Source organism: Gopherus flavomarginatus, chromosome 10 (genome assembly GCF_025201925.1).
Source record: "Gopherus flavomarginatus isolate rGopFla2 chromosome 10, rGopFla2.mat.asm, whole genome shotgun sequence".
Taxonomy (NCBI): domain Eukaryota; kingdom Metazoa; phylum Chordata; order Testudines; family Testudinidae; genus Gopherus; species Gopherus flavomarginatus.
In genome coordinates, this window is record NC_066626.1 from 40,320,874 (window position 1) to 40,348,001 (window position 27,128).

Consider the following 27,128-nt stretch of genomic DNA (forward strand, 5'->3'; position numbering starts at 1 on the left):
AGGTCCTATTTATACTCGATTCTCTGAATGATGGTGCACTCCGTGCAGCGTGGCCCTTCCTCTCAAGATGTGCTGAACAAAGTTGTTGACACAATTCAAGACTAGCTCTGGGAAGTTGACACCATTGTTGATACAAATACAGTCAGCGCACTTTCAAGAGAGAGTGTACCATAGCCTTCATTTCTATTATATCTTCAAATAAAAGCAACTATACGGTATATTAATCACAGTTCTTCCATTGATTTGCTGTGTGGCCTTTTAACTTCTCTTTGCTTTTAACAACAAAGCATTTATTTTAAAGATTGTATAGGAATTTTGGCCAAATTGATATTTGAGTTGATTCATTTCTTGTTGGCATCTGTTTCCTTCACCCTTTGCATCTGTGTGACTTCATTGTCAGACCAGATATGGATATAGAGTACTTTTCTTATAGAAATTATGGCTGCTTGAGTGGCACGTTTATTCCAGTGCTTGGTAAAATCCATGGTGGCAGTGAGCATACTGCAGATTGAGTTAATCATTCAAGCTGACATACTTTAAAATGCCATAGAATAAATTTACATATAAAAAAATAGAAGAATGTTGTATTCACTATTAACTGCATGGGGAATTTAAACAGGCAGAATTTAGTTGCTGACACTGGAATTCAGCTAGGTCCTATGAGCTAATAACACCCTAGGGTTTGCCTTTGCAGGGCTTTAGTCAGCACCACAGGAGTGTAGATTTTAGCCTGCACTAGCATGTCGCACATTAACTGGTTGTGGTATCCCTTCTGGCACATACTAAACATTCCGTAGTGCATGTTAATGTAGTAGGACTTAATTGTATTAATCACACTAGGGAACTTTTAGTGCATATCAGCAGGGTCCTCGCAGGCCAGTTAGTGCACAATACACTAGTGTGGACTAAAATTTGCAGATGCAAACTAAAGCCCTGTGTAGACAAGCCCTTAGTCTTGTCTACATAAAAGTGGCATCAGACTACAAGTTATTAGAAACTCAGTTTTATGCCTTGCCTGAAAGACAGCATCTCCGTCAGCATCTCCTGAATACCACATTACATTATCAATTCAGTCTTGACACAAAAAGTATCACTTATTCAGCCCCCAACACTATTTCCTGCAACACTCTTCCCTTGCAGGTCTCCCCTCCAACCACTGGCCAGGCCTCAGTCTACTTAGCTTAACCCCAGGAGGTACCCTTGCAGTGTTGTTCTGTTATTTTTTTAGATTAATACATGACATATTTGCTAAATGTATGGATTTGTCAGAAACTGTTATTCTGACTGACACCTATATGAGATGTGCATAAAATAAGCTACATTGTAATATAAAAAGTATGGGTGTCGTCTGACACAGATGAAGAAAAAAGCTGATGCCCTCAGGGACTAGCATAGTGGATACTGGCTTTAGTTTATAAATTGTGAAGACCTTTTTTTGTCTCAAGGCACAGTCATTAGGACTATGGTTTGTATGCTTCAGTGGTAAACTATACATACCTCACATGTCACATCCAACCTTCCGTACTTTTCATTGCTGGCTTTGATGAGGCTTTCCAAATTAGTCTTTTTCTATCACATCACATTTCTGAAGCATTTTTATTGCATTCCTTCATAAACTCTAGTTTTTTCTAAATGTTCGTTAGAATAACTGCTAGGTAAAATAAGAAAACTAGAGTTTCTAAATTTGTTTAATTTTGAGTGTAACATAAGTCTACCTGTTTTATTCTATTAATGATTATGAATTTTATTTATTTGCTTGGTCATTCTTGTCTCTCATATTACAGTCAAGCTATCCTAAGAGCAGCCTAATAATTTCAAAAGGCCAAAGATAATATGCAGAAAGATGGACCCCAGAAAGATATAGATAGCTAACTCTTATGGCTGGTATGTCACTGACCTATTTTACCAAGGCCTCAAATATCACTGCGAGTGAGAACTGCTGGAGGATGTCATGCTTGTGGTATATGCTGTCATCAGAGCCCTCAGTGAAATTATTTATTGGGACTCTTTAAATGTCTGACCTTGGACATATAAGCACTACCTAATGCTCTAATTAAACACAGTACAAAAAGAGATATGATTATAAATCACTGGAGTGTAGCAGTTTTTTCTATGTGTAGAAAAATGGCTTTCAGTAAAAGAATTAAGAATTCTGCAAACCTCAGAGACAAGCTGTCTTTCCATATGCCATCCCAGTAGTTCTTTCGCTCTAATGTACCCCATTTATACTGTGGAGAATTCAGAATAAAAGTGCCTAGAGTTAAACATTTAAATACAAATGGAGGACACTCAACTCTGAAACTTGTTTTCCTGTTTGATCTGACAGAGATACTCTGTTGTACTTTAAGCCACAATATGAGACACTCCTATTTTCTCAGGCTTTGGGGAGGGAGCTGTGGTCGAATTCAGTGTGTTTTTGAGGCAGGTTTGTTCTTTTAAAACTGGTCAGTTAAGTCAAATTTTATATATTAGCATTAAATTTTATAAATTAAAAATAGATCTTGATAAATTGGTTGTTCCCTCTCTTCCAAGAACTTCCTGGATGAAAGATCATGGAAAAAGTATGACAAAAATAAGAATTTTTTTGGAGTGTGAAGCTACAAATTGGCAATTCCGCTTTCACATCTTTATAAGGAAGTAAAATTTGCATATGGCAGTTGCTTTTTGTACGGGAGAAAAAAGGTATAACTTAAATTAGGACTTCTGGTATACTACTATTTTTCAGCGGGTCAGGGAAGGTAAAGGTTAATAGATCACAGTATTCAACATTCACATTCAACTTTGTCGATAAAAAGAGCTCATTTTTTAGAATTGTTATACAAAAAGTGGTGACAGGATTTGGATACAGTCTGGATGTGTGGGATAAGAGAGTGTGAGGAGTCTAAGACAATCCCAAGGTATTGGGCCTGAGTAGCAAAGTAGATTTTGTTATTGTCAACAGTGACCAAGAATTGGGGGAAGTAGGAAGGGATTGAGAGGATGTATCCTGAGAAGTTCACTTTTAGCCATGTATGTTTGATTTGACAATGAGTAATGCAGGAGATGTCAGAAAGACAGCCCTCAGCCTGGATTGTGTGGCAGGAGAAAGGGCTGCAGTAGACAGGTAGATTTGAGAGTCATCAATAGAAGGATGGATATTGTGTAAAGGTAGAAAGGGAGGTGACGAGGCTGGGTTTTGTTCCATTCCCACATGGAGTGAGAGAGGAAAAGAGGAGGGCCCACCAAAAAAGATGTTGAAGGAGAACCAGAGTAAAATGCGGTCATGAAAGCAAGATGTCAAGAAGTAGGATATGATTGGCCGAAGCAGCAGACAGGTCAAGAGGGATTAGAATGGAGGAGAAGCCCAGGCATTTGGCCAGCATGAGGTTACTAGAGATATTGGTAAGGGCAGTTTCAATGGAGAGGAGAAAACAGAACAGAGTTATAGGAAGGGTTGTACGTGGCCCATTCAATGATTTTGCGGGTGAAGTGAGAGAGAGACCACTAACTGGAGGGGAACGTGGCATTAGATCCGTTTGGAAAACAAAATTTTCATCCTGTGTGGAATTTAGTTTCCACTCTGAATTGGAATGAAAAGTCAAAATATGAAACCATTTCAGGGAACAAAAAATTCTGAAAAGTTTATAACTGCTAATGCTAAAATGAATTTTTGAGGAAAAGGAAAAGGATCAGAATTTCAAAATACCATTTTTGTTTCATTTTTCAAAACCAGAAAATCAAAAACATTAATCAAAATCAACATTTTTCCCTGGAAAATTTTGATGTCAACAAAATCATATTTTCTGGTAGAAATTTTTTTCATGCAAAAAAATTCAGTTAGCTCTGTGTGGCATCAAGGTATAACATTTTGGATGGGCGATACCAGAGCATGCGTTTATTGTAAGGAAAAATAGATGCTCAGGAAGAAATCAAAGAGGTCATGATGGATTAGAGGAGGAGACCATATGAAAAATCTCAGTGATGATGGTCATGGGGAATGGTGATTACAGCTACTGATCATGTCATGCTTGGCTCTGCAGAAGTCAGCCAGATCCTATAGGGAGGCCATGGAGTATAATTCAGCGAGGTTGGCAAAGTACGGTTCCCTGGCAAATTACATAGTAGAGCTGAAGGAAAAGAGAGTGCATTTGTGCCAGTAGTGGAGAAAATCCAAAGGACTTCCTTCAGAGGTGTTTGACAGCAAAGGGCAGGAATAGAGGAAGCAGATGCTGAGGGTCAGCCAGGCAAGAGGTTAGTGGGATGGATTACACAGTGTAAACAATATTTTTTAGTTACATATCAAGGTTGGACAGTGATACTTCACAAGCAGCCCATTGACTTCAGTGGAACGACTCAAGGTGCAGGGTATTGCTAAATATGAGTACTGGTATCACAGTCTAATCCTAATATAGTTACAAATACTCTATGGTTAAAAATACCAAAGAAGGTACCACGAAAACCTGATTGTCATAGCATTAAAAGCCTGACTCTATATAAAAATCACAATGACATTCAGGAGTAAGTTTCCATACTGACTCTTAGATTTACCTTAATACCTGTCATATAGCAGTTACATCTTTCTCTTTATTGGTACCAATTTCTAGAGGACTTAATGATACCCAAATGTTTACCAAAATTTCCATGAACTGCTTTGAATACTCATTTTGTATGAGATAAGTGTCATTTTGACCTGTTCCTGCCCCACTGGAGTCAATGGCGCTGTGGATGCTCGACACCTCTGAAAATCAGGCCACTTCAGATCCATTACTTATATCTACTAAATACTGTATGAATTTAGATTCTTAACTTAAGGCACCCAATTTTTAAAAGGTTCACCTTTCTCTTTGCTACACCCACTTACGATTAGGTATTGCATATGTATGTGCAAGATGACCCTCTGTCAATATCTAACCAGAACTGAATGAGTTAAGGCGAAAATATTCTTAACTATGAATTTCATTACTTAATGAGCATCAGTTACTGATTTCATTTAAGTTCATCATCTATTACAAGTAACTACTCAAAGTCCTTTACATTGGTTAACAAAATAATGATTTTTTCTGCTAAGAATCTTGTGGTTTTCTAAACAGGAAACCTAAAACAAATCAGAGGCAGCTCATTGTGACTAAAGGACTGGAACAAGCAGGCAAGACTGGACTGAGACTAGCATTGGCTTCTTCCTTAGCTTTGAATTTGTTCTTGCTTAATTGGATTCCTATTCATTTTCCGCTTACTAAATTCACGCATATAGGTTTTCAATATGTAACGTTATTCTGAAAAAAAGGCTAATCCTTTATAGTAAACCAAGGAACCTCTGAGTGTGTATTCAGCATTGCTATGTAAACTCTTGGGGGAATTCTGTGCTACTGCACATGCACATAATTAATGAGCTGCACATATTTTTTGCTCAGAAAAAAAGCTTCTGCTGAAATTGTGCTGCGTTTCCACATGTTGCCCACCAGAGGGTGCTGTGGTGATAGAACACAGCAGCTGCTCCAAGACAGCAAAGGGAGAGAAAGAGCCTGCCTTCTTTGCAGCACCTGTCAGGCCAGGTCAGAAGACAGGGGCTATGGGGAGACAGACAGTGTTGGGTTGCTGGGGGTTCAGACTAGCTCAAAAGGGCTACTGGGAGAGGACAGATTGGGGCATGGGCTGAGTGGGAGTGGAGGCACGGGGCCATAGAGGGGAGAGAGGTGCAGGGCCACATGGTGATGGGGGAGGGAGTGCAGAGCTACATAAGGAAAGAGGAGTGGCTGAGTGCGGGAATAGAGACATGGGGACAAGAGAGGGGGTACAGAGCCACATAGAGACGGAGGGAGGGGTGCAGGGCCACATGGGGATGGGGCGGAGTGGGTGTCTGAGTGGGGTGAAATGACATGTGGACAGAGGGTGCAAGGACACATGGGGAGAGGGCAGATGTGCCTGACTGAATGGGAGAGGCTAAGGGTGAGCTAGGATCTGCATGGGGGAAGCACCCTAACAACCCCGCCCCGCTTCCCGAAAAAACCTGTTCCATACTTTTCCCATCCATATCCAACAACCCTCCAAGTTCACACCCAGGCTCCTTCCCAGCAATCTACTTCCCTCTCCCTCAGCATCTCCATTAGCCCTGCTTTCCTCCAAGCCTTTGCACTGCTTCTGATGGGTGCGGGAAATACGGTTACATATTGTAGTTTAAATGAATTACTCAGATTCCTTACTAGGCATATTAATACAGAACTCTATTTAGCAAAAAAAAATTGCTGAATTTTTTGTTGTCTGTATTGTTACAGACATACTTGCTGACAAGTATTTTGAAATAAATGACCAAAAATAATTAAAACTGGTGTGATTATATTGTGGTGTTTTGACAAATAAAATTTGCAGAATTTTAAAATATTGTGCACAGAATTTTTAATCTTTTGTTTCAGAATTCCCCCAGGAGTATATGTTGTACCAATACATTTGCCTAGCAGGGCTCTTTCTGATTTAGGCACAAGCCCTGCAGCGTCACTACATATATCATGCAAGACCGTTTGTAGGGGACAGGCAGCATAAATCCCAAATGTGGGGACCCTAGTTCCCTTACATACTCTTCTCTGTGTTGGAAAGCAGTTGCCGTTTAGTTCCATTTACAGCACTAATGCACAGTGCTGAAATCCCATCCCTGGTGGTGGTCAAGGGAGGAGAAGCATAGCAAACTGGCTGTCTGCTAGTTTACATATCCTGGCTTACTGAGCCTAGACCAGCTGCACCGATCTAGGTCAGGTGGGGCTGACAATTCCATCACTTCACCCTACAGATCTATTAGTGTGAAGCAAAGCCATTTCCTGAGGACTGGACTCCTTTGTTCAGGATGGCAAGCTCACCTTTTTCCATCAGGCTGTAAGAATCTTGGCAGTTAAATCTTTCTCTTAGATTGTGTCATCTTTTCCTTCAGTGGTAAGCCCCAAACCAGGATGAAAGGAAATGAATGCAGATATTACTGTAGTAAAAAGGGAACTGTGGCCCATTTATGCGCATGAATATTTTGCCTGTGAAATAATCTAGTCTGTCCTTTCTGTTACTGTTTTCTAGGTTCACACGTTCAGGGGTCCACACTGGTGTGAATACTGTGCCAACTTCATGTGGGGCCTCATTGCTCAGGGAGTAAAATGTGCAGGTAACTGGTTTATTCTTTGCTTCTTAAGACAACCCTGATGCTGTCAAGCCTTAGACATACTGTCTATTTCATAATAAATGGTGCACCTAGGCTCTGATCCTCCTGTTAAAATCACTGGAAAGATGCCCTTTAATTTCAGTGATAGTTATATCAGGTGCTTCTATTGACCGTTGAACCTTACATCTAAATGCCTTCCAAACATTCAGAGATGGAAATAATAATCTATCTTTCCTTTCTTTCAGTATGTGGGAGACGTAGCTTGAATGAGTTTTATTTATTTTATATGGATGAGTCTGTGTGTGGGCATGAAAAACTTATTGGGGATCTTAATGAAGCTTGTAGACAATAATCAAACCTCACAACACCTGTGTGAGGTAGATATTTACATTTATTTTACAGATGAATAAACTGAGTCAGAGCAGTAAAGTGCCAGAGTTAGAAAAGGAGCTGGGTACAGAACCCAGGAGTCCTGACTCTGTCTTATTTGTGTGTGTGCTCTAACCACTACACTACATTCTCTCTCTAATTTGAAAAAATAAATTAATGGATTGAGAAGAATTGACATAAAGATGATTAAAATGGGTGTATACATAAATTTATAAAAGCACTCAGAAGCTATGTTATAAATGCCTAGACAGACAGATACTGCATGCATTTGGGAATTTAGTCTCTCTGTTGTAGCTGAAGAACTTAGGTAAAATAATTCAGCAATATTATTGATAATCTCTGAAAAGAGAGAGAAACCAATTATTTTGTGTAGGAGAAAAATATCAAAGTAATTGGAAAAACAAGTTACTTTATTTAAAATGTGCCTTACGATTTTCCAGTAACTAATTTTATAAAGAATATGTTGATGCAGAGAACTGCATTTGTTGCCCTGGAAACTGAATTTTCAAGCTAATTTAAGAATTTTTTCCCTGTCTAAAGCTTTCTGAAATATTGTCTTAAGCAAATAATAAGATTTTTATAGCATCAATGCAAAATGGTAGAAATTTCAACATAAACAAATGAGTTTATAGAAAATCTATGACTGAAAAATCTTGAAAATATTCCACAAGAAATGTTTGATGTGTAATGTTTTTTATTGTGTCATTGATGCAATTTTTTTTGTCAGCATAGTCTCTAGTCTCCATAAAGTTTTAGCTTATTAGTTTTAGAAATAACTGAAAGAAATGAAAGAACATTCATGTGCAGTTATATTCTGTGAAAATGGCACTTCCTTACTTAGTAGTCCTACCCCATGTTTATTCAGAGTTCTAGCTACATACTGTATTCATTAATTTAATGTTTTACCACATTTTGCACTCGTTAAATCTGCACAGCCAATGTAGCTCTGGGAAAGGGAGCTTGATTTTATTCTGCTTCGTGCATCAGCAACAGAGATGTCAGCTTAATTTTCAGAGTAGACACTTTATAGTTGATGACACATGAGCCAGAAAATACACAGCTCTTTGTTTCTGATCTCATGTTGAATTTGCAATGCTGACAGTTAGGAAAAATAACAGGCTTTTTAGTTTACATTAAGTAGCTTTGATCTGGAAGTTCAATAAATAAATATGAAAGTCTACAGTTTCACTTTTCAGAGTAGTTGCATGCTTTTGTAGAATGAGCAAAAAAGATCAGTTTTATAATTAAACTGACAGTACTTTTCTTTTTACTATTTTTATTTATAACTACTCTAGACAACATTGTTGTCTTATTTTATATTTTAGTGCAGATTTTTCTCCAAAAGATCCTAATGGTTTCCTTTTCTTAGCTTGTATTATGGAAGTGAGAAATAACTAGTGCTTTCTCTTTTTCTCTCTTTGGCTCTGTACAAAGGTGATTGTAATAAGAAAGGAACAAAAAGGGGAAAAATGTAAACTAGATGGCTTTAGAATTTCAGACATAATTGGACTTTTCTGTTTGTCTAAGGTTGTCATACCCATGTCAATAACACCCAATAAATACAGCAATTTTTTAAAAAAATTTTCAATCCATTTCATACTACCAATAAAGTGTACTACAGGGTAAAGCCCACTAAGAGATTACTGCACTTCTTGAATGCTCAAGGCCACTTAGCCTGTGATCATAATCTTTATGATGGCTGTCATACCTTATCTGAGGAATGACAGGATGTGCGATGGTAAGATACTCACAGGCTTCACATAACTCTCTTTGCTTCCTCAACCCCCTGGCAAGCCACTTGTACTCACCCCCTGGTGGATGGAGGAGAGAAAGTGCCACATGTTAATAAACAGCAAACCCTCTCACCAGGAGAAATGAGTTCTGAATGGAGAAATTAGTTCTGTCATTTTCAGCAAAATGGATGGTGGCCAGGAAATGGACCCTCAAGGACAGAGGTGTTATGTGGAGGGAATGGGAACCATTAAGGGCTCTGGCAGTGATGTTGAACGTGTCTGGTGGATGGGTAGGGAAAGATTACTTAACATTCCATGAAAAAGTTCAATTCAGTAAATGTGGTTCTCCTCTGAAAATTGGCTATGTAAAAAATGTCATCTTCTAAACTCAGAAGATCTGCTCCCCATGTGTGTTCAAAGTTGCATCTTGCTTACTTGCTTGCTTCGTGTGCATCATCAAAAGATTTGTTTACTTCTTCCAGTGAGCTAGAACTGTGCAGTTGAGAGGCTGCACTGGTGTAACTGAGGGCATAAACGAAAGAAAGTGTGGGTACAACAAGTGTAAACGGGGGCTTAATTTTCCCTGTGAAATTGTTTGTTCTTCTAACCTGAACACCTTTCATATGGAAATTGAGAGTCAATAAATGATGAACCCTGGGACTCCCGTCACTTTTCTGAGTAGACAGGGCCAGCTCCAGGGGTTTTGCCGCCCCAAGCAGCCAAAAAAAAAAAGCCGCAATCGCGATCTGCGGCAATTCACCAGGAGGTCCTTTGCTCCGAGCGGGAGTGAGGGACCCTCTACCGAATTGCCACCAAATAGCTGGACGTGCCGCCCCTCTCCGGAGTGGCCGCCCAAAGCACGTGCTTGCTAAGCTGATGCTTGGAGCTGGCCTTGCGAGTAGAAATCCACATTAAAAATTACAGGATTGAGCAGGATGCAGCCTGCTAACACTCAAACTGGGCTCTGCATCACTCTGGGAAACTCCAGAAAGTCTGACTTGTGATCTGTGTGATAAGTTTATTGAAAATGCTTTAGGAACAAAACTGTGCTGATTATAATATTCTGTACTTTTTACTCAGTTTACTTTTTTAAAGCAAACAATTACAGATCATAAGATGAATCTATTAGCTGTACAAAAGCATTATTTATTACAACTGTAAATGAATACTGCAGGGAACACTCAATCATTTTGAGTCCTGCTCTTAGCAAGATACATTGGAATAAAAATGCAGAGCATTCTTGGATTCCCTTTAGAAGGATAAAAGTCACCCATTTCAGAAAGTAGGAGGAGGAATGGAAAGAAAAAGTAACTTAAGGAGATTGTTACCATTGGCATATAGATTAATTTATGGCACAAGAGTACAAGTATTACTTAAAAAAAATAAACTAGAACCAGGAGAGTCCCAACAACACATATTATGCCATATCAGCTAACTCGTGTGTCATAGCAACTAAAACTGTACTTATTCATTCTTTATTACAACTCAGCATCTCCAGCCAGAACAGAGCCTGGGTAACTTCTGTGTTCTATGCCCCAAATACAATATAATTATCTCTCCAAGGCAGTTTGTTCCTACCCCTTGTGTTGATTGCCGGGGAAAGAAGAGTGATTGTAGGCATCCTCCTGCATGAGCTCCAGGGATAATCACAGAGTCAGTACCTCTCTGCTGAGATTGCCAAATGGGGAGGGTGGTGGTGCTGGTGGTTTTTGTGATGTGAACAATAGTCCAGTAGGAACTTGTCTCACATAGACCAAAAAACCTGTGAGAGAGAATTGTGAAGAGCAGATGGCTGCCATTTTGACTGATAAGGTTTCATGATTAATCTGTTGCTCCTCTGCACTTCTTGAAACAAGATGATTTTTTATTTCCAAAGTTAAGACTCAGTTTTATGTCCAGTTAAGCCTCCATTCCTCCACTAACTCAGAACTGTGCCTTAAAGATACAGTCAATCCCCTCTTCTTTCTCCGTCTACTTTCCCCTGGATGCACAAGCAACTTCTGTCTGTCTTTGTTTTGTTTTTCCCTCTCTACCTTCCCCCTCTCCCACAACCCTATAATATGTGAAATCAAGGGTACATTCATCTTGCAGCACATTGCTTTTGCTCCTGCACTGTACACTTAACATTTAAAAGCACAGGCTATCAGCATTAAAGGACAGCATGCGGAAGGAACGTGAGCAAAGACAGGCTCATGCAGATACCATTTGTGGTCTGAAGCCATCACAGGTGGGAGGTGGTTTTCTGACAGACAGTCTGCTCAGAGAACCATGGAGTAGGGAAGGCAGTTTGGGAGCATATCATGTATGCTTGAGACCTCTTTTTGTCCTGGGGCCACTTAGAAGAGCAGCCCAGATCCATAGTTGCACTAAGGCTCCTGTCAGATCAATACAGTATGTCAACAAATGGTGTTTGTTATGGGTATCATGGCACTTACAAGTAATGCTAGTTGTCAATGCCCGTAAAACTAAAGAACAGTAAATGATTACGTGCACTGCAGAGAGAGTAAACTTTAATTTTTATATTAAAGAAAAGAGAATTCAACTACCATAAAAGGAAAGCTACTATTTGATGAATGATTTATTGGAGCAAATTCCTTTATATCTGTTTACCCTCATTAAAGCAATACCAATAGTTAGCTCTTACGTAGCATTCATCACCTGCAGATCTCAAAGTGCTTTACAAAGGTGGGTAGTGGTTTTATTCCCTTGTGTCAAATGGGGAAACTGAGGAACAAGTCTTAAGTGACTTTCCCAAGGTAACACAGTGATTTAATGCCAGGCTCAAGAATAGAACCCAGGCCTCCTGCCCCTTTCCCACACCACTCTGCCATTACACTGCTCTACAGTCAAAATGCTTCTGAAATAAATGTAGTCCAACTTTACTAATTCTGGGTCACTGAGAACGAAAATGATGCTTAAAATTGTTGATTGGCTCTAGTTTTCAAAATATGCTATTGGGTCAGTATATACGACCCTTGACTTGGGAATGGTGGAGGATAAGTGAGTTATAAAGGGAAGGGATCTCAATTTAAACCAGAAATGACTAAAATACATCTTTGACTGGATCTATGAATAAATCTATGACTGGGTTTGGACAGTACTTGCTTTTGAGGCAAAACAATGAATGATGCAATCTGAAGCTGGTATTGCGTCATACATGATATGAATTGCATCATGTTATTCCTCTACGTCATGGATGATGCAATCATAACGAAGCTTACATCACTCTGTTGAACAAATTGCCCTATATCAGCTCTAGAAACCATACAATGTCGTGCTCCCTTATTTGTCAGTGTTTGATTTTGCAAAGGGACACATTTCTGTTTAGCCAAAATGAGCAGAGATGCCTCGTACTTGTGTGAACAGTGCAGATAACTTCTGCTATGTTTGTGGTGAAGTGACTTTTGCATCACAAAAGCGCATTATAACCACTATGGTTAAGAAAGCCTATCACCTTTCTTTTGGCTGCAAAATTGGAGATCAGGACAAGAGGTGGGCCCCACACATATGCTGCAACACTTGTGCAACAAATCTTGGTCCGTGGTTAAACAGGAAAAGGAAATCTATGCCTTTTGCAGTGCCAATGATTTGGAGAGAGCCAACAGATCATACCAGCAATTGTTACTTCTGCATGGTGCCTCCAGTTGGGAAAGGTGTGTCAAAGAAGAAAAAGTGGACTGTGCATTATCCAAACATTCCATCAGCTATACGCCCAGTACCCCATGGAGAAGGACTGCCGGTTCCTGATGCACCAGAATCATTCTCACTTGAGTCAGACGAGGAAAAGGAAGAGGATGAAACTTCTGGTCCTGAACCATCAATGTCACAGGACCCAGATTTTCTCCCATCCTCCTCCTCTGAACCACACCTCATAACACAAGGTGAACTGAATGACCTTGTCAGGGATTTGGAACTACCCAAGAGTAAGGCAGAGCTGTTGGGCTCCAGACTACAGCAGTGGAATCTCCTGGCAGGCTGTCAGGGCAAATGGAGCCCATCAATGCTTGCAGATTATTGCTGGACAGTGACAAGAGATGCCCCATTTAATGAATACAAGAGACAAGCCAAGAAGCGCCAAGTAGACACTGAATAGGACTAAACTATGTACAGAATAGTTTTTTGCCTTTTGTTTCATAATAAATTTTAGTTATATAACCCTTTTGCTGATTTTTAAAGTGTTACATAAACAGGACAGGTGAAATATTATCATGTAAAGCAACCATAAACACATGAAAAGACCTAGGTTTACAATTTATGATTAAAACTCTACTATCTACACAATATACATAGACATAAAATGTAAAAACTGAAATATCTTAGAAACAGTAGCCAATCAGTTGTTTTAATTGTCATATTTGAATTCAGCACATCAAAATACATAATAAATATCACATTTTATCTCTGAAGCAGACGACTTCTCAAAAATTGTAGACCAGTGTTATCATAAGTCTATGGAGAATCTCTTAGAACTCTTAGAGGAAAATGTAAATCTATCTTTCAGTACCTTAAACCGTCCCCTCAGAAAGACAAAATACATAAATGTCTTTCAGCTTAATTTATAAATATAATTACAAAGTATATTACATGTGATATAATTTCAATAGAGCATGCTCAGCAGCCACATTTACGAGTAAATCATAAGCAAAAGGAAATCTAAAACTGACAAATCAAATCAACAGTATAGCTATGCGTATTTTATTCTCAGCAAATATTTGTAATGTGTACTCATAGGGCAGTATTAATATGCATATATTTTTTGGGCTCTGCTCATGCATTAATATGATCACATTATTTCTTCTTTCAGCTCAATGGACTAAAGTCAATATTCGTTGCTTCAGAAAAGTTGTGAAATCTTTTTCTGAGCTTCCTAGAAAAGCATTGGCTATGTCAGGCTCTTTTTCTAAAGGCAATATCCCTCATAAAAGTAATACCACAGCCTATCCAAACTCCTAGAGTAAGATCAATATGCTATTAAAAATAGTATAGCTTACCTGAAACTTTTTCTAAAACATCGATAAAGGCTGCTTTATTTTGAAATTTGTAAACTTGTCTATCTGCTCATGAATTTCTAAATGTACATTTTGGTGAAGGATAACTGCAGCTTGATGATAACATACAAAAGAAACCTATACTCAACTACAAATCCAGCCAATGAAATGATCCACTTGTATGATGACCTTATTGAAGTCAATGGGAGTTTTGCCATTGACCTCTGTGGGGCCTTGATTTCACCCATGGTCTTTTAAATCTTTCCTTTATTCTGGACTTTATTGGACAATATGATACTTTATGTAATTTGTGTGGTTTTAACAAATAAGGGTCAAATTTTTCTTTTAGGGCCTGACCCAACTCCCATGGAAGTCAAAGGAAAGACACTGATGGACCTCCACAGGAGTTGGATGAGACCCTTTGGTGTAAATCAGCATTAAATCCGCTGAAGTAAACTGAGTTACTCAGAATTTACTTCATTGTAACTGAAAGTAGAAATCGGCCGTAAGCATGAAATAAAACAAACTCTTGGGTCTAAACCCTGCTAATCTTATTCACGCAAGTAGCCCAACTGAAATCAGAGGGACTACTTGAATGAGTATGGAAATGGGTTTTAGAGCCTGATCCCTAGAGGTGCTGAGCATTTGAAGCCAGTGGAAGTAGTGAGTGCTCGATACAACTCAGGATTCGGTTCTCTTGGCCCTCCTAAAAATGCAGGACTCTAAGATGTTGCAAAGCAGATGTGCTGCACTCTGGGATTTAAAAAAAAAAGACAATTTGTTTTAATTGTTTGTAATTTGTCTTACAATACGCTGTGTTCCAGCCTCCCAAATTTAGGCTGAATATCACTACTGTAGAAAATTTGAACAATGGATTGCTCTGGGATTTTGCAGTACTCTGTTGGAAAGCAGCCTATCATGTTACTCATGCACTTTTTATCTTGCTTGAATAAGCAAACAGTCATTCTTATATTGGTGTGTAACAATCACCAACTTAAATTCTCATCAAGTCCTGAAAATGAAAGTCTACTGACTAAAACAATACCATTCTGCTTCCACTGAGTATTGTGAACTCAGAGAAAGGACCCTCCTTATGACAAAAGCATAACAAAATGGCTATGTTTCAATGTCTTTATTTAAAAAGCAACATTATTCTTGTTTTAAATGATGCAATTAAATCTTACAAAAATATTAATTTTGACTTGTCAAAGGCCTTCAGTCTCAAATAAGGACCAAAAATGTAGCTTTTGTTATTTTTTTAATTAAAAAAAAAGCCTGCAAAGCATAATAATAATGGTAATAAAAATGTGCTCTGCCTTTTATAAACTTCTGTTAAAGCATGGTATATTCCTCGGGAGTGTTTATAATCCTTGTAGCAGTGTTTTGGTGTATGAGAACCAATGAAGTATAAAAAATGAGCATAAAGATGGAAAAGCAATGTTGATTTTTAAAACGTTTCTGGTGTTAGTGAGACCTGATCCAAAGCCCCTTCAAATCAATGGGAATCTTTTCATGGACTTAATTGGACTTTGAAGTGGGCATCAAAAGGATTAGCAGTAACACAGGTAATTAAATTTGTTTTTTTAGAAATATGAATTTCAGCTTGAAAATGTCCCTGCAAGCTAAACATTTTAATAAAATAGCATTATGCTGTATGCAAATATTCTTAAGATGACCATGGGAAATGTAAATATTGTTTTAATTCAAGCATAGGACATTTGTAAATACATGTTTTTCATTCTTATATACTTTAAAATGAATTATCCTTGTTGTCACAATACTGTAGCTCTAAGATATCTCTTCTCCCATCAGCGTGGGTAGATGTGTGCTCACAAGACCAACCCAATTCCATAAATGAGGGTTAGCCTTTCGGCTTCCTCACACATCAGTTGAGACAGACCTTTAAGAATATAAACGTTGTTTCTGTAAAATGGTTTGCTCCCTTTTTAATATTTAAATCTTTAAAGATAAACGACTTGTAGTAGGCTGTATTGAGTGGCTCTTGCAGCAATTTTAGTACATGTGATAATTACGCATAGAAAAACAGCATTAAAAACATTTATGAAGTGTAAAGTCAATCACTCAAAAGTTAGGAAATGCCAGAATTAAGGTTGCTTGTGCACTCTTAGTTCAGCCCCCTTGTGTGTTTGCATTATCATTGTTTTTAATTACACACTCACCTACTGTTTTTCCCCAAGACCCAGGCCTCATTCTGGGCATAGAATGGATGGTGCTCACTTAGCAAACGGCTGTTCTGTATTTTGTTTTCTCCTAGTTACTCATTGTTGTGGCCCCAGGCCTTACTTACTACACATTATTCATGTCTGCTCGGAAGACTGAATTTTTAATTTCTTCATGGGCTTTTCCACTGCGATTTTCACTATAGTATCTGAATGCTTCACAAACATTTAATGAATTTATTTTTAAATACCCCTGTGAGATGGGGCAGTGATATTATCCCCATTGTACAGATAAGGAGCCAAGGCACAAAGAGATTAAGGTCAAAAGTGTTCACTAAATTTGGGTACCCAATTTGAAACACCTAGGATCTGATTTTTTTCAGAGTATTTAGCAATATATAGCACTTCATATTTTCAAAGCAAAATTCCCAGTTTCTCTCAGATGCAACTGAAATCAGTTGCATATGAGAGCACAGCACTTCTGGAAATCAGCCCAGAGTCTCAAGTTGGGCAACTATCAGATAAGGAGCATGCAACTTTCCTGCCACCACACAGGAACTCTGTAGCAGAGGCAGGGATAGAATCCAGTTCTTCAGGCAGCATTCAACTGCCTTAATCAGGAGACTGTCCTTTCTCTTTCTGCAATCCCCTCCCTCACTACGCACCTTCCATCTTCTGCAACAAATGAAGCTGAGGTCCTACAAACAACAGCCTTCACTAGACAACCCTGATGATTCAGCCTCAGAGCAGATCCATCATGTGCACTGAATGAGACAGTGGAAAAAACAGTATGTGGTCATGTAATTGAAGACTGTTGTCATAATGCTAATGCACAAGGGTACATCCAGACTTGATCCCTTGTGCCCTATCCACTCCAACTTGTGCTGCCCTAGTCTTTTCCTCACCCTCGTCTCCTTGTCCCAGTCCCATTCTCCTCACCTAGCCATTTCCTATCTCCATTCCTTAAACTTCTCATCTCAGTCCCAATACTCTTGCCCAGACAATCTACTACCCTCCCTCACAGCTCCTCGTCCAGTCAGTCTCTTGTCCCTCTCTGCCCAAATTCCTTGCCCCTCCATTTTACAGAGGGAGAAACTGAAACACAGGATGATTAAGGACCAAATCCTAAAAGCATGCAAGGGACCAGGCTGTGCTCTGGAGTTCTTCACAACCTGAATGAAGAAGGAGTAGGCCCCTAACCTCCTGCCATAGAGTGGTCCTGTGCCACAAACACTGTGAAGTCTCAGAAGCACAACACTTTCTGTATAGGTTCTATTCCCCTCCAGGAAAGAGAGTGGCTGGTGGATCTGTCCTCACCCTCAATAATTTTTCCAACCCCCACCACGTGTTGGGGTGGAGGGAAGCCAACAGAACAGAACTCTGCAGTGTGCAGGGGGCCATCCTCCTTGCACTGGGCCAGTTCTGCTAGCTCAGGGTCTTCTGTGTAGGAGGAGGCTGTCCTCTACATTATTTGCCTAGGGCCACACAGGAAGTTTATGGCATTAGTAGGCGCAGAACCCAGAATTCCTGGGTCCTCATCCTGTGCCTGAATCACAAGACCACTTTCTTTTCTTCATGGAAGGGAGCTATTCTTACACTAAGTGAAATAGAATTGTAAACAGTCATTTTGTCTGGAACAGGGTTTATAAATTTTGACTTATTGAATGTGACACGTTGAACTTTTATTGTTACCAAGAGATTGAGCACTTTACAATAAATTCTAAGTGACAAAACTCATTAGCTTTACAAACCTATTAAGAAAACAAAGTGCTTTTTGTAATAGCATGTGAATGACTGAGCTGGAATTAAACTAAGATACAAACATTGGCTTTTGCTGTTGTATAAAGGAGAACCACACCATCTGTGAACTATTTACTGTAAATTAAAATATCAACAAAACCAATGATAATCAGATACGAAGGTGACTCCTCTATAGACACTAGATATTTGGCGGGGGGGGGGGGGGCAGAGGGAAGGGAAGGGATACTGTAAATCTTCACCAAGGCTCCAAACTCTAACATGTTAACTTTAATCCTATGAGTAGTCCCCTTGAGATCAATTAATAATTGAAATCAATGGGACTACTCATGGTAGGAAGGTTAAGTACACTGGAAATCTTTGCTGGATCAAGGCCTAAGCGAGTGAACACTGTAGGCTCTGTGCTGTTATGGCAATTCAGCATGTCACTTTGTAGGTTTGGGCTCTGGGTGACATTTGCATTGCCAGTTACCAATGAAAGTTCAAGATACTCAGCATCTTGCAAGACAAGAGACCCTACTGCAAGACAGCAGAGACCTGATAAAACTCCCAGTGAGGTCAAAAGGAACTAGATTGGGCTTTAGACAAGGCAAAATGCTGCTCATCCATTATCGCACAAGACTTACAGACTCAAATCATGGATCTGAACATTCCGTTAACCTAGAAGGAACTACATTGCTCAGCCTGTCTTCACTATGCTTTCTTGTAGTATTATTGCTGATTTCCCTACTTTTCCCTATGGATGGAGCATTAGTGTTGATAGATATGCTTGCCCATTTTTGTACAGAATGAATGTTCTTTCTGCATATCTGATTTCAGTTGAATTGTACTCTAAAATGAACCAAACCTTCATTTGTAAAATGTTTATAATGAAACTATGGAACTGTTCTTTAAGTAAATTCTTCCCAAATTCATTTTAATTTAAATTTAAATAGAATTATTTGGAATTGCCAGCTTTCTGGGCTTTCTCTTTCAGAAACCCAGTCTATGAAACAGCATTGGGAGTAATACCTCCTCCCCTACCCTGCTCAGGGTTAAGAGTAAATGTCACAATCTAACCCTAAGGGTGTATCTGCGCTGCAGGATTCTTTTGGCAGTGTGTAGTGTACATACATGCATAGCCCTCATAGTACATGTATAAACAGCAGCATAGATAGTGAAACATGGATTAAGCCAGTCAAGATACTCTGGGTTTACACCCACATCCTTCAGGTGTATGTACCTAGACCTCCTCTACTGGCCCAATCCATGCCTTCTCTATTTTTAGCTGTGTAGTGTCCTGTTGCCTCTCACTGCTGGTCCCCTTCTCCTTTGCAGGGAAAGACTCCAACAGTGGACGGGGGGGTCAGGGGTGGGAGGGGAAGGCTGCCAGATCCCAACAGCTGGAGCCTTTCTCCTATGCAGGGGAAGACTCCAGCAACTCCCCACTGGTGGAGCCATTCCCTGCCACAAGCAAAGGCTCCAGCAGCTGTGAAAGGCTCTGCCAGCTCCCCCACTGTTGAAGCCCTTCCTCTGGAAGGGAGTAAGCAGCAGGGAAAGAAAGGCTCTGGAAGTGGGGAGATAGCAGGCAAAGGCTCTGGCAGCGGGGAAACAGCTGAAGCCTTTGCCTGCTGCATCCCATCTGCCAGAGCCTTTCACTGCCACGTGTAGCTATGCACCACAGTGTGGATGCAGTGTGCGTTTGACTGCAGTACGTAGCTATACATATACTGCATGCCGCCGAAAGTGGTTTGTAGTGTAAACTTAGCCTAATATAAATATAAAGACCAGACGAAGAGAAATAGTCACATATAAAATATAAGAAGAGAAAAACATTACAGAGTAATAGATCTCTTCCCCTATGGAAAAGTCCTACAGAATGTAATGGGGATTAAACCAATAGGGTTCTGTTGAAATTACTGTAAAAACCTATGCGATTTGATGGAGAATTATAGACTTCGACAATTTGATTTTCTATTGGTTGATTTCTGTTAAATCCTGTAGTAGAGGAAATGTCTGGTTTTGCATCTTAGAATGGAATGTATTCAGCTACTAAGTGTTCTTTAAAATCTGCACCAGTCCTTTTCAGCTTACTCACATAAGCGGTCCTTACAGGAATGAAGTCTGCGGGGTCAGACTCTGTAGAAGTAATACATACTTTATTATATTAATATTACAGCACATTTTCACCCAACATTGGGTTAATTGTCTTTTCATTTTTTCTCCCAGATTGTGGTTTAAATGTTCACAAGCAGTGTTCCAAGATGGTCCCAAATGACTGCAAGCCAGATCTGAAGCATGTCAAAAAAGTGTACAGCTGTGACCTTACAACGCTAGTAAAAGCACACATCACTAAAAGGCCAATGGTAGTAGACATGTGTATTAGAGAAATTGAATCTAGAGGTAAGACATCGTTAATGGGCTTTGGTTACTTTAATGATAATCCCTTTAGATTGATCTGGGTCATCTGGGTTTTCGCTGAATTCATGATTGCTCAAAACAGTTTCAAACGGGGCATTTTATGACTGCCAATTATCCTACACAGTTCGTATCATACTTGGTGTTGGTTCACAAATATCTGTGATTTTTTTAAAAAGCTCTGCTGAAATTACTTAATGTCTTACAAGGACTTCTCTAATTAATATACAAGAGATGGACAGATGCATGTTTTATATAGTACTGTTTTGACATAGATACATGCTTGCTAAACTCCAGTCTTGGATGATCTCCTATCTTATTGATGTACATGTGCATCTTCCTCTTCTTTATACTTCCCATGGTATTTTAATCAGAAAGATTAACACAGTAAAAATTAGACTAGTCGGTATTTACATATTTCATCTTCCTTGTTCTCCCAGCCCACATTTAATATTCTTTACTAGAATATATGGTTTGCATCTAAAATATTTACTGTACATCTAATATGTTAATCTCAATTAGCTGGTTAAAAAGAATTAGCTTGTAATTGGTCTAATCTGTTTGTTCACCCCGGGAATCATTATCATAAACATGATTACACAAAATGTTTGGGAGCTGAGCTGAACAATGTGGTTGATGCAAGGGTCAGAGTTAAAGGGATGGGGGTGAAATTATATTCCAAATGAAAAACCTGGTAAAGCTTTTAAAGCCTAACTAACCTTGTTGCCTCGTTGCCTTAAGTGAAGAACCTGACCAGGGACAAGCCAGTTTTAAGGGAGATGCAAAGTTAATACTAATTTTAAAAATGTTCTCTCCTAACAGGTCTTAATTCTGAAGGACTATACAGAGTTTCAGGCTTTAGTGACCTAATTGAAGACGTCAAAATGGCATTTGACAGAGGTATCTGCTGCAACTTTTATGCTAGCACATTGTGAAGGATTCTGTTCAGCCCAGGGATTCCTCAACACAGGCTCCATCTGCCTGTTGGGCTCTGCAGATGCAGAGGCTGGTCATTATGCTGAGTGGAGGGGTACTCTCCCCTTGGAAAGACACATAAATCCCATTTTGGCCTGGGTTGCTAAAAGCTGCCCTTTTCCCTTCGGCAGAGTTTGTGTCGCCACAGTGCCTGACTATGAGAGTCAGGCTCTTGGCAATGATGTCATTGGGTCAGAAAGTACTGAACGTTCTCAGTTATTGCCCTGATTTACTAGGGAACCCCCAAGCTCCTCTTTTAGTGGGACCATGAGTCAGCTGGAGAAGAATCTTAAAGGAGCAATGCAACTCGAAGCCCTCTCCCTGGATGATAGCTCCAAAATAATAAGGAACCCCTGGGCTAAACATCCTTCCTCTTCCACCAAAGGCAATGAGAGAAGTAAGGAGTTCCCACCCTCAGTACCCCATGGTAGCAGTCGGTGGTGGAGAGGTGTGCTCCCTCCTCATATGTTTTTTTTTACTGAGCCAAAAATTCCATCCCTCTTTGCCTCTCCAGGCTACTGGGGCTACACAAAGAAAGCTCAAATAATACCTGCCTTCTGTATGGTCCTAGCTGGGCTTGAGGTGCTGAACAAATTCAGGCCCTTACCCAGTGCCCACTGAACTCAAGAATAAATAGCACCACTGCTCTGAGAGGGTGAGTGCATGCCTGGCCTAGCACCGAGTACTAAAAACATTTTCATTTTTGCAAACGTTCCTCATTTCCCATTCAGTGCCGACAGATGTGTTTTTGGCAAAGTGATATGTTCAGATTAGTTGATCTGCAACACATTTTTACAACACAGCCAGTCACCATTAAAACAGTCACACAGGTTTCTGCATAAAATTTTTTTCTTAACCTGAGATTGAAAAAAGAACTGGTATCTGTATAAAAGGCATTAGGCTTTATCCTGAAAAAGTAAAATTCCCAGTCAAGCAACAGTTTTTATTGGTTAGTTTACATACTCCAGAATCAGTGGCTGTGCTGATCTTAATAATTGCTAAACAGTATAGATTTTTTCATTGAATATTAGTCTAGATCTATTTATATTTTTAAAACATTAATGTCAGCTGTTTTCTGTACACAGATGGGGAAAAAGCAGATATTTCTGTGAATATGTATGAAGATATCAATATTATCACGGGTGCACTTAAATTGTACTTCAGGGATTTGCCAATTCCGCTTATCACATATGATGCCTACCCAAAATTTATAGATTCTGCAAGTAAGTGTAAAATAACATTTTTCCTGTTTTTCTTTCTGCGCCTTTTTCTCTCTTTTTTTTGTTTTTTAACATGTGTTATTAATTAAGTACTACTTATGCTCTTCACATGGGTGCTATAAATTGAGATGAAAGCAGGACTAAGTATGTGTCATAGATTATAAGAATGTGGTACTAAGTGATCTTTGTTTCAGTTTCTCCTCCATTTTTCTCAAATGTTTCCTTTTCACTACACATACTGGAAAGATATGTTCTTCTTCAAGTAGTGTCCCGATGAGTGCTCTACCCTTGGTGTGCATGCATGCCACTCTCAATAGGAGATTTTCATTAACAGTGTCCGTTCAGCCCACACACGTGCTGTTGATGTTCTTGTACTCTGTACCAAGGCTATATCAGACTGCGCAAGCAAACCACCCTCTCGGTTCCTTCTCAACTGCCTGAGCTGGAGACGGAGCTAGTGTGTCCGCTTCTTGTCTACCACGGTAGTTTTGGAGCGTCTTGTTAGTTAGTGTAGTTAGTTCAGTATTTGTTTAGCATTTGTGTAAAAAATTAAATTAAAAAAAAAACTTTTCTGGTTATAGAGACTCCCTCTGGGGAAATTCTCCTTGAGATGGACATGCCCAGTTCACCAGAGTATGTATATATATATATTTCTTACTATATATTCCATTCTGTGCATCTGATGGAGTGGGCTGTAGCCCACAAAAGCTTATGCTCAAATAAATTTGTTAGTCTCTAAGGTGTCACAAGTAATCCTGTTCTTCCTAGGAAGATAAATCCTTAGAACCCTCCTCCAAAGCCTCTCCAAAAAGGAAATACAGTTCCTCTCTCAGCCAGTCCCCCTCATAAAGGCCTCTGTCCCCAGCTAGATATATGGCCTCCGAGAGGTCTTCCTCAGGGCTAGGTACCATAGGTGGGAAAGGCTTCTCCATTATGGGGGATGCGGGAAAATACCACAGCTCTAAAACTAAACAGGGATCCATGAAGACACTGGTATTGTCATCTGGGGACGGTACCAAACATATAAGATCATTACCGTCACCTCAGACGCCACTCTGTGTGTCCTTCCCACATGGTACAATATAAGTCTTCAACCTCATCAGGGCCAACCTCAAAGCATTCTACAGCTCTGGTACCGTCGGATAAGGACAAACACTCAACACCACAGGATTTCAGATACCAGAAGGAACTGGCGAAGACTGCTGAACCAGAATCTTCATTGTTAGCATGTACTGAGCGTCTCCCGGTACTGGAAACTTCTTAGTCTCCAGATCCCTTTACCGCTCTGGTGCCTTCGCCTCACCCCGCCCCATTCTCTGAGAGCTCCTCCATTCAAAGAAGAAGAGAATGATGATGATGATGACTCGTCCTCCGTTTCTTCCATTTCAGTGCAGGGTTCTCTGGTACACACTTACACTAACCCTGTCTCCTGAAGGGGTATGAAAGGTGCTCCGGAAGCTCATCACTCCTGGTTTTAATAATCCTGGATGCCACCCCTTCCCCTGTATGCACCTCAAAGGCAATATTAGGATCCCCGGGAAGCCTATTGTTGGCAGTTTTCTAGGGCCCTGACCCTATTCCATCGGAATGATAGGGAGACCCAAGCTTCCCCACCCCAGCATCAGGAAGAAACATTTGAGGAGCAGGAGTCCAGGGCAACTAAAGAAGCCACAAGTCAGACCACCATCTCAGCCTCTTTGCCAGATGAGGCCCTGATACTTCTCCCCTGCCCCCCATGTGCAGCCAATTATTTTTGCCAGTTCCAGGACCTTGTTAAGTGGGTGACAGACTCTCTGCAGATACCCTGAGGAGGTCAGGGAACCCCAGCACGAGCTATTGGACATTCTGCACTCTGCCTTCCCCATTATCAAGTTGCCTTCCCCATTATCAAGGCTCTACTGGAACACATAGGAAATGCCAGCTACAGTGACATCCACTTGTAAAAGGGCTGACAAAAAATATTATGTCCCCTCCAAGGACTCTGAATTCCTTGTGACAAAATTCCTTATCTATCTTAGTGGCTCCTGCACTTATTGGTGGATTTGTTCGCCTCAGAGATTCACCATGTGGGTCAAGGAACAGCCCAGAGACCACCTCCTCTGGTAGAACCCACAATCCAAGTCAATTCCTCCTGTGTCTGATCAAGAGTTGGGAGGTTTGAGGGGAACCCGGGCCCGCTCTCTACTCCGGGTTCCAGCCCAGAGCCCTCTGGACTACAGCTATCTAGAGTGCCTCCTGGAACAGCTGCGTGACAGCTACAACTTCCTGGGCTACTTCCCCATGGCCTCCTCCTAACACCTTTATCCTTACCACAGGACCTTTCTCCTGGTGTCTGATAATGCTTGTACTCTTCAATCCTCCAGCAATACGCCTTCCCACTCTTATCTCCTAGTGCCTCTTGCTCCCAGCATCTCGCATGCACGCTACAAACAGAAGTGAGGTTCTTTTTAAACTCGGGTGCCCTGATTAGTCAGCCTGTCCTAATTTATTCTAGCAGTTTCTTTTTAATTGGCTCCCAGTGTCCTAATTAGCCTGCCAGCCTTAATTGGTTCCAGCAAGTTCCTGCTTGTTCTGGAACTGCCCCTGTTGCTTTACCCAGGGAAAAGGGATCTATTTAATCTGGGACTAATATATCTGCCTCTAACACTCTCCTGTAGCCATCTTGCCTGACCCTGTCACATCCTGTTCTCCCACCTACCTCCCAATTCTCTGGTCATTGATGCAGTGAATGAGTGGGGCAAACAACACCGAAATAAGTCCACCCCATAAAATAGAAACCAAAATCATCTGGACCTCTGACTATGCAGCAGTTTTGTATTGCAAATTACCAAGCATTGATGGCCAAGTACAACTTGACAAAATTTGAGTTGTTTATTGAGTACCTTCCCCCCGATCAAAGAGAACTCTATTGCTGAGGGACAATTGCTGGCAAGAACATCTTTGCAGGCAGCACTCGATGCTACAGACACTGCAGCCCATTCCATCTCTATGGTGGTGGTGATGCATAGTGCTTCCTGGCTGCAGTTGTCTGGCTTCCCCAGCAATTTCAAAATATGGCCAAGGATTTCCCATTTAATGGATGGAAGTTGTTTGCAGCGAATGCTGATGAATTGTTACATACTCTTAAAGATTCCAGGGCCACATTACACTCATTGGGCACTATACTCCTGCAAATAAATAGAAGTTCAGCAGATTGCAAATGCAGTTCAGAGATCCTGCCCTATAAAATTCTCTGGATTTCAGAGACCCATGGAATCCACCAGGAAGAGACACAGGCTCCAGAGAAGGCGATCATTTCTAAACCCATCTGATGTGGCTCCACAACAGGCATCATCAAAGCGCCAGTTTTTGATGGAACAGTCAAGGGTCTGAATTTCCAATCTTCATTAGTCTGCCAGCTTCAGTGTTTTACCTACCTTCTCCCATTTGGCAACAGGCTCTTCCACTTCCAGAATGCAGGGGAGTGTATCATCTCAGACAAATGGGTCCTGGGAGTAATATCATCGGGCTACGCCATCCACTGTACCTCCCTCCCTCCTCATTCCTCTTCCCCGCCCCTCTTCAGAGATCCCTCTCACGGAGTCCCTAATAAGGTACAAAGTAAACACCTTTCTTCGTTTAGGAGCAATAGAACCAGTACCTCCTCAGTACAAGGGAAAGGGCTTCTATTATAATTATTTCCTCATACCAAAGAAGAACAGAGGGTGGAGACCAATTCTAGAATAAGACTCCTAAACAGATTCATGAGTCCCCAGAAATTCAGGGTGGTGACCCTAGCAACCATAATTCCTTGTCTAGATTCAGGGGATTAGTTTCAGCTCTCAACCTCCAGGATGTGTACTTCTATGTAGCGGTGCACCTGTCTCACAAGAGATTCCTCTGATCTATGTTAGGCTAGAATCATTTCCAGTATCAAGTGCTCCCCTTCAGCCTCTCTGCTCCGAGAGTATTCTCAAAGGTTCTGTCAATATTGGCTGCTTACCTGCTTCACCAGACTATAGTGGTATTTCCCTGGCATCCAGGGCACTTCTTCCCGTGGACAGGTTCCAGATATTATCAAGCCTTGTCAAAACAATTCTTGACAGTCTCCAGACCTCAGTCAGAAACTGCCTTCAACTTCTGGGTCATGTGGCCACTTGCACTTTTGTGACAAAGCATGCAAAATTACACCTCCGCTGTTTTCAGGGGTGGCTCAGAATGGTTTACTCACCAAACAGATACAGTCTAGGCAAGCAGGCATCAGTATCCCAGTGGGTGAAGCATTCCCTAGACTGGTTGAAGATTCATCACTATGTAGGGGGTCTCCTTCCTCCAAATTGCACCAACAGTGACTAACCACAGACACATCTCTCTTGGGTTGGGGGGTGCAC

At 40.5% G+C, this 27,128-nt stretch overlaps 1 protein-coding gene across 2 annotated transcripts in view; it reads left to right on the top strand.

The window, feature by feature from the left end:
* Positions 1-27,128, top strand: part of CHN1 (chimerin 1) — a 133,026-nt gene that overhangs the window by 97,025 nt on the left and 8,873 nt on the right. For both annotated transcript variants that reach the window (XM_050969038.1, XM_050969039.1), the window contains 4 exons: positions 7,036-7,120; positions 20,375-20,548; positions 21,386-21,463; positions 22,624-22,761. In XM_050969038.1, coding sequence (XP_050824995.1) covers positions 7,036-7,120; positions 20,375-20,548; positions 21,386-21,463; positions 22,624-22,761 — 475 coding nt within the window. The remainder of the gene's footprint in view (positions 1-7,035; positions 7,121-20,374; positions 20,549-21,385; positions 21,464-22,623; positions 22,762-27,128) is intronic.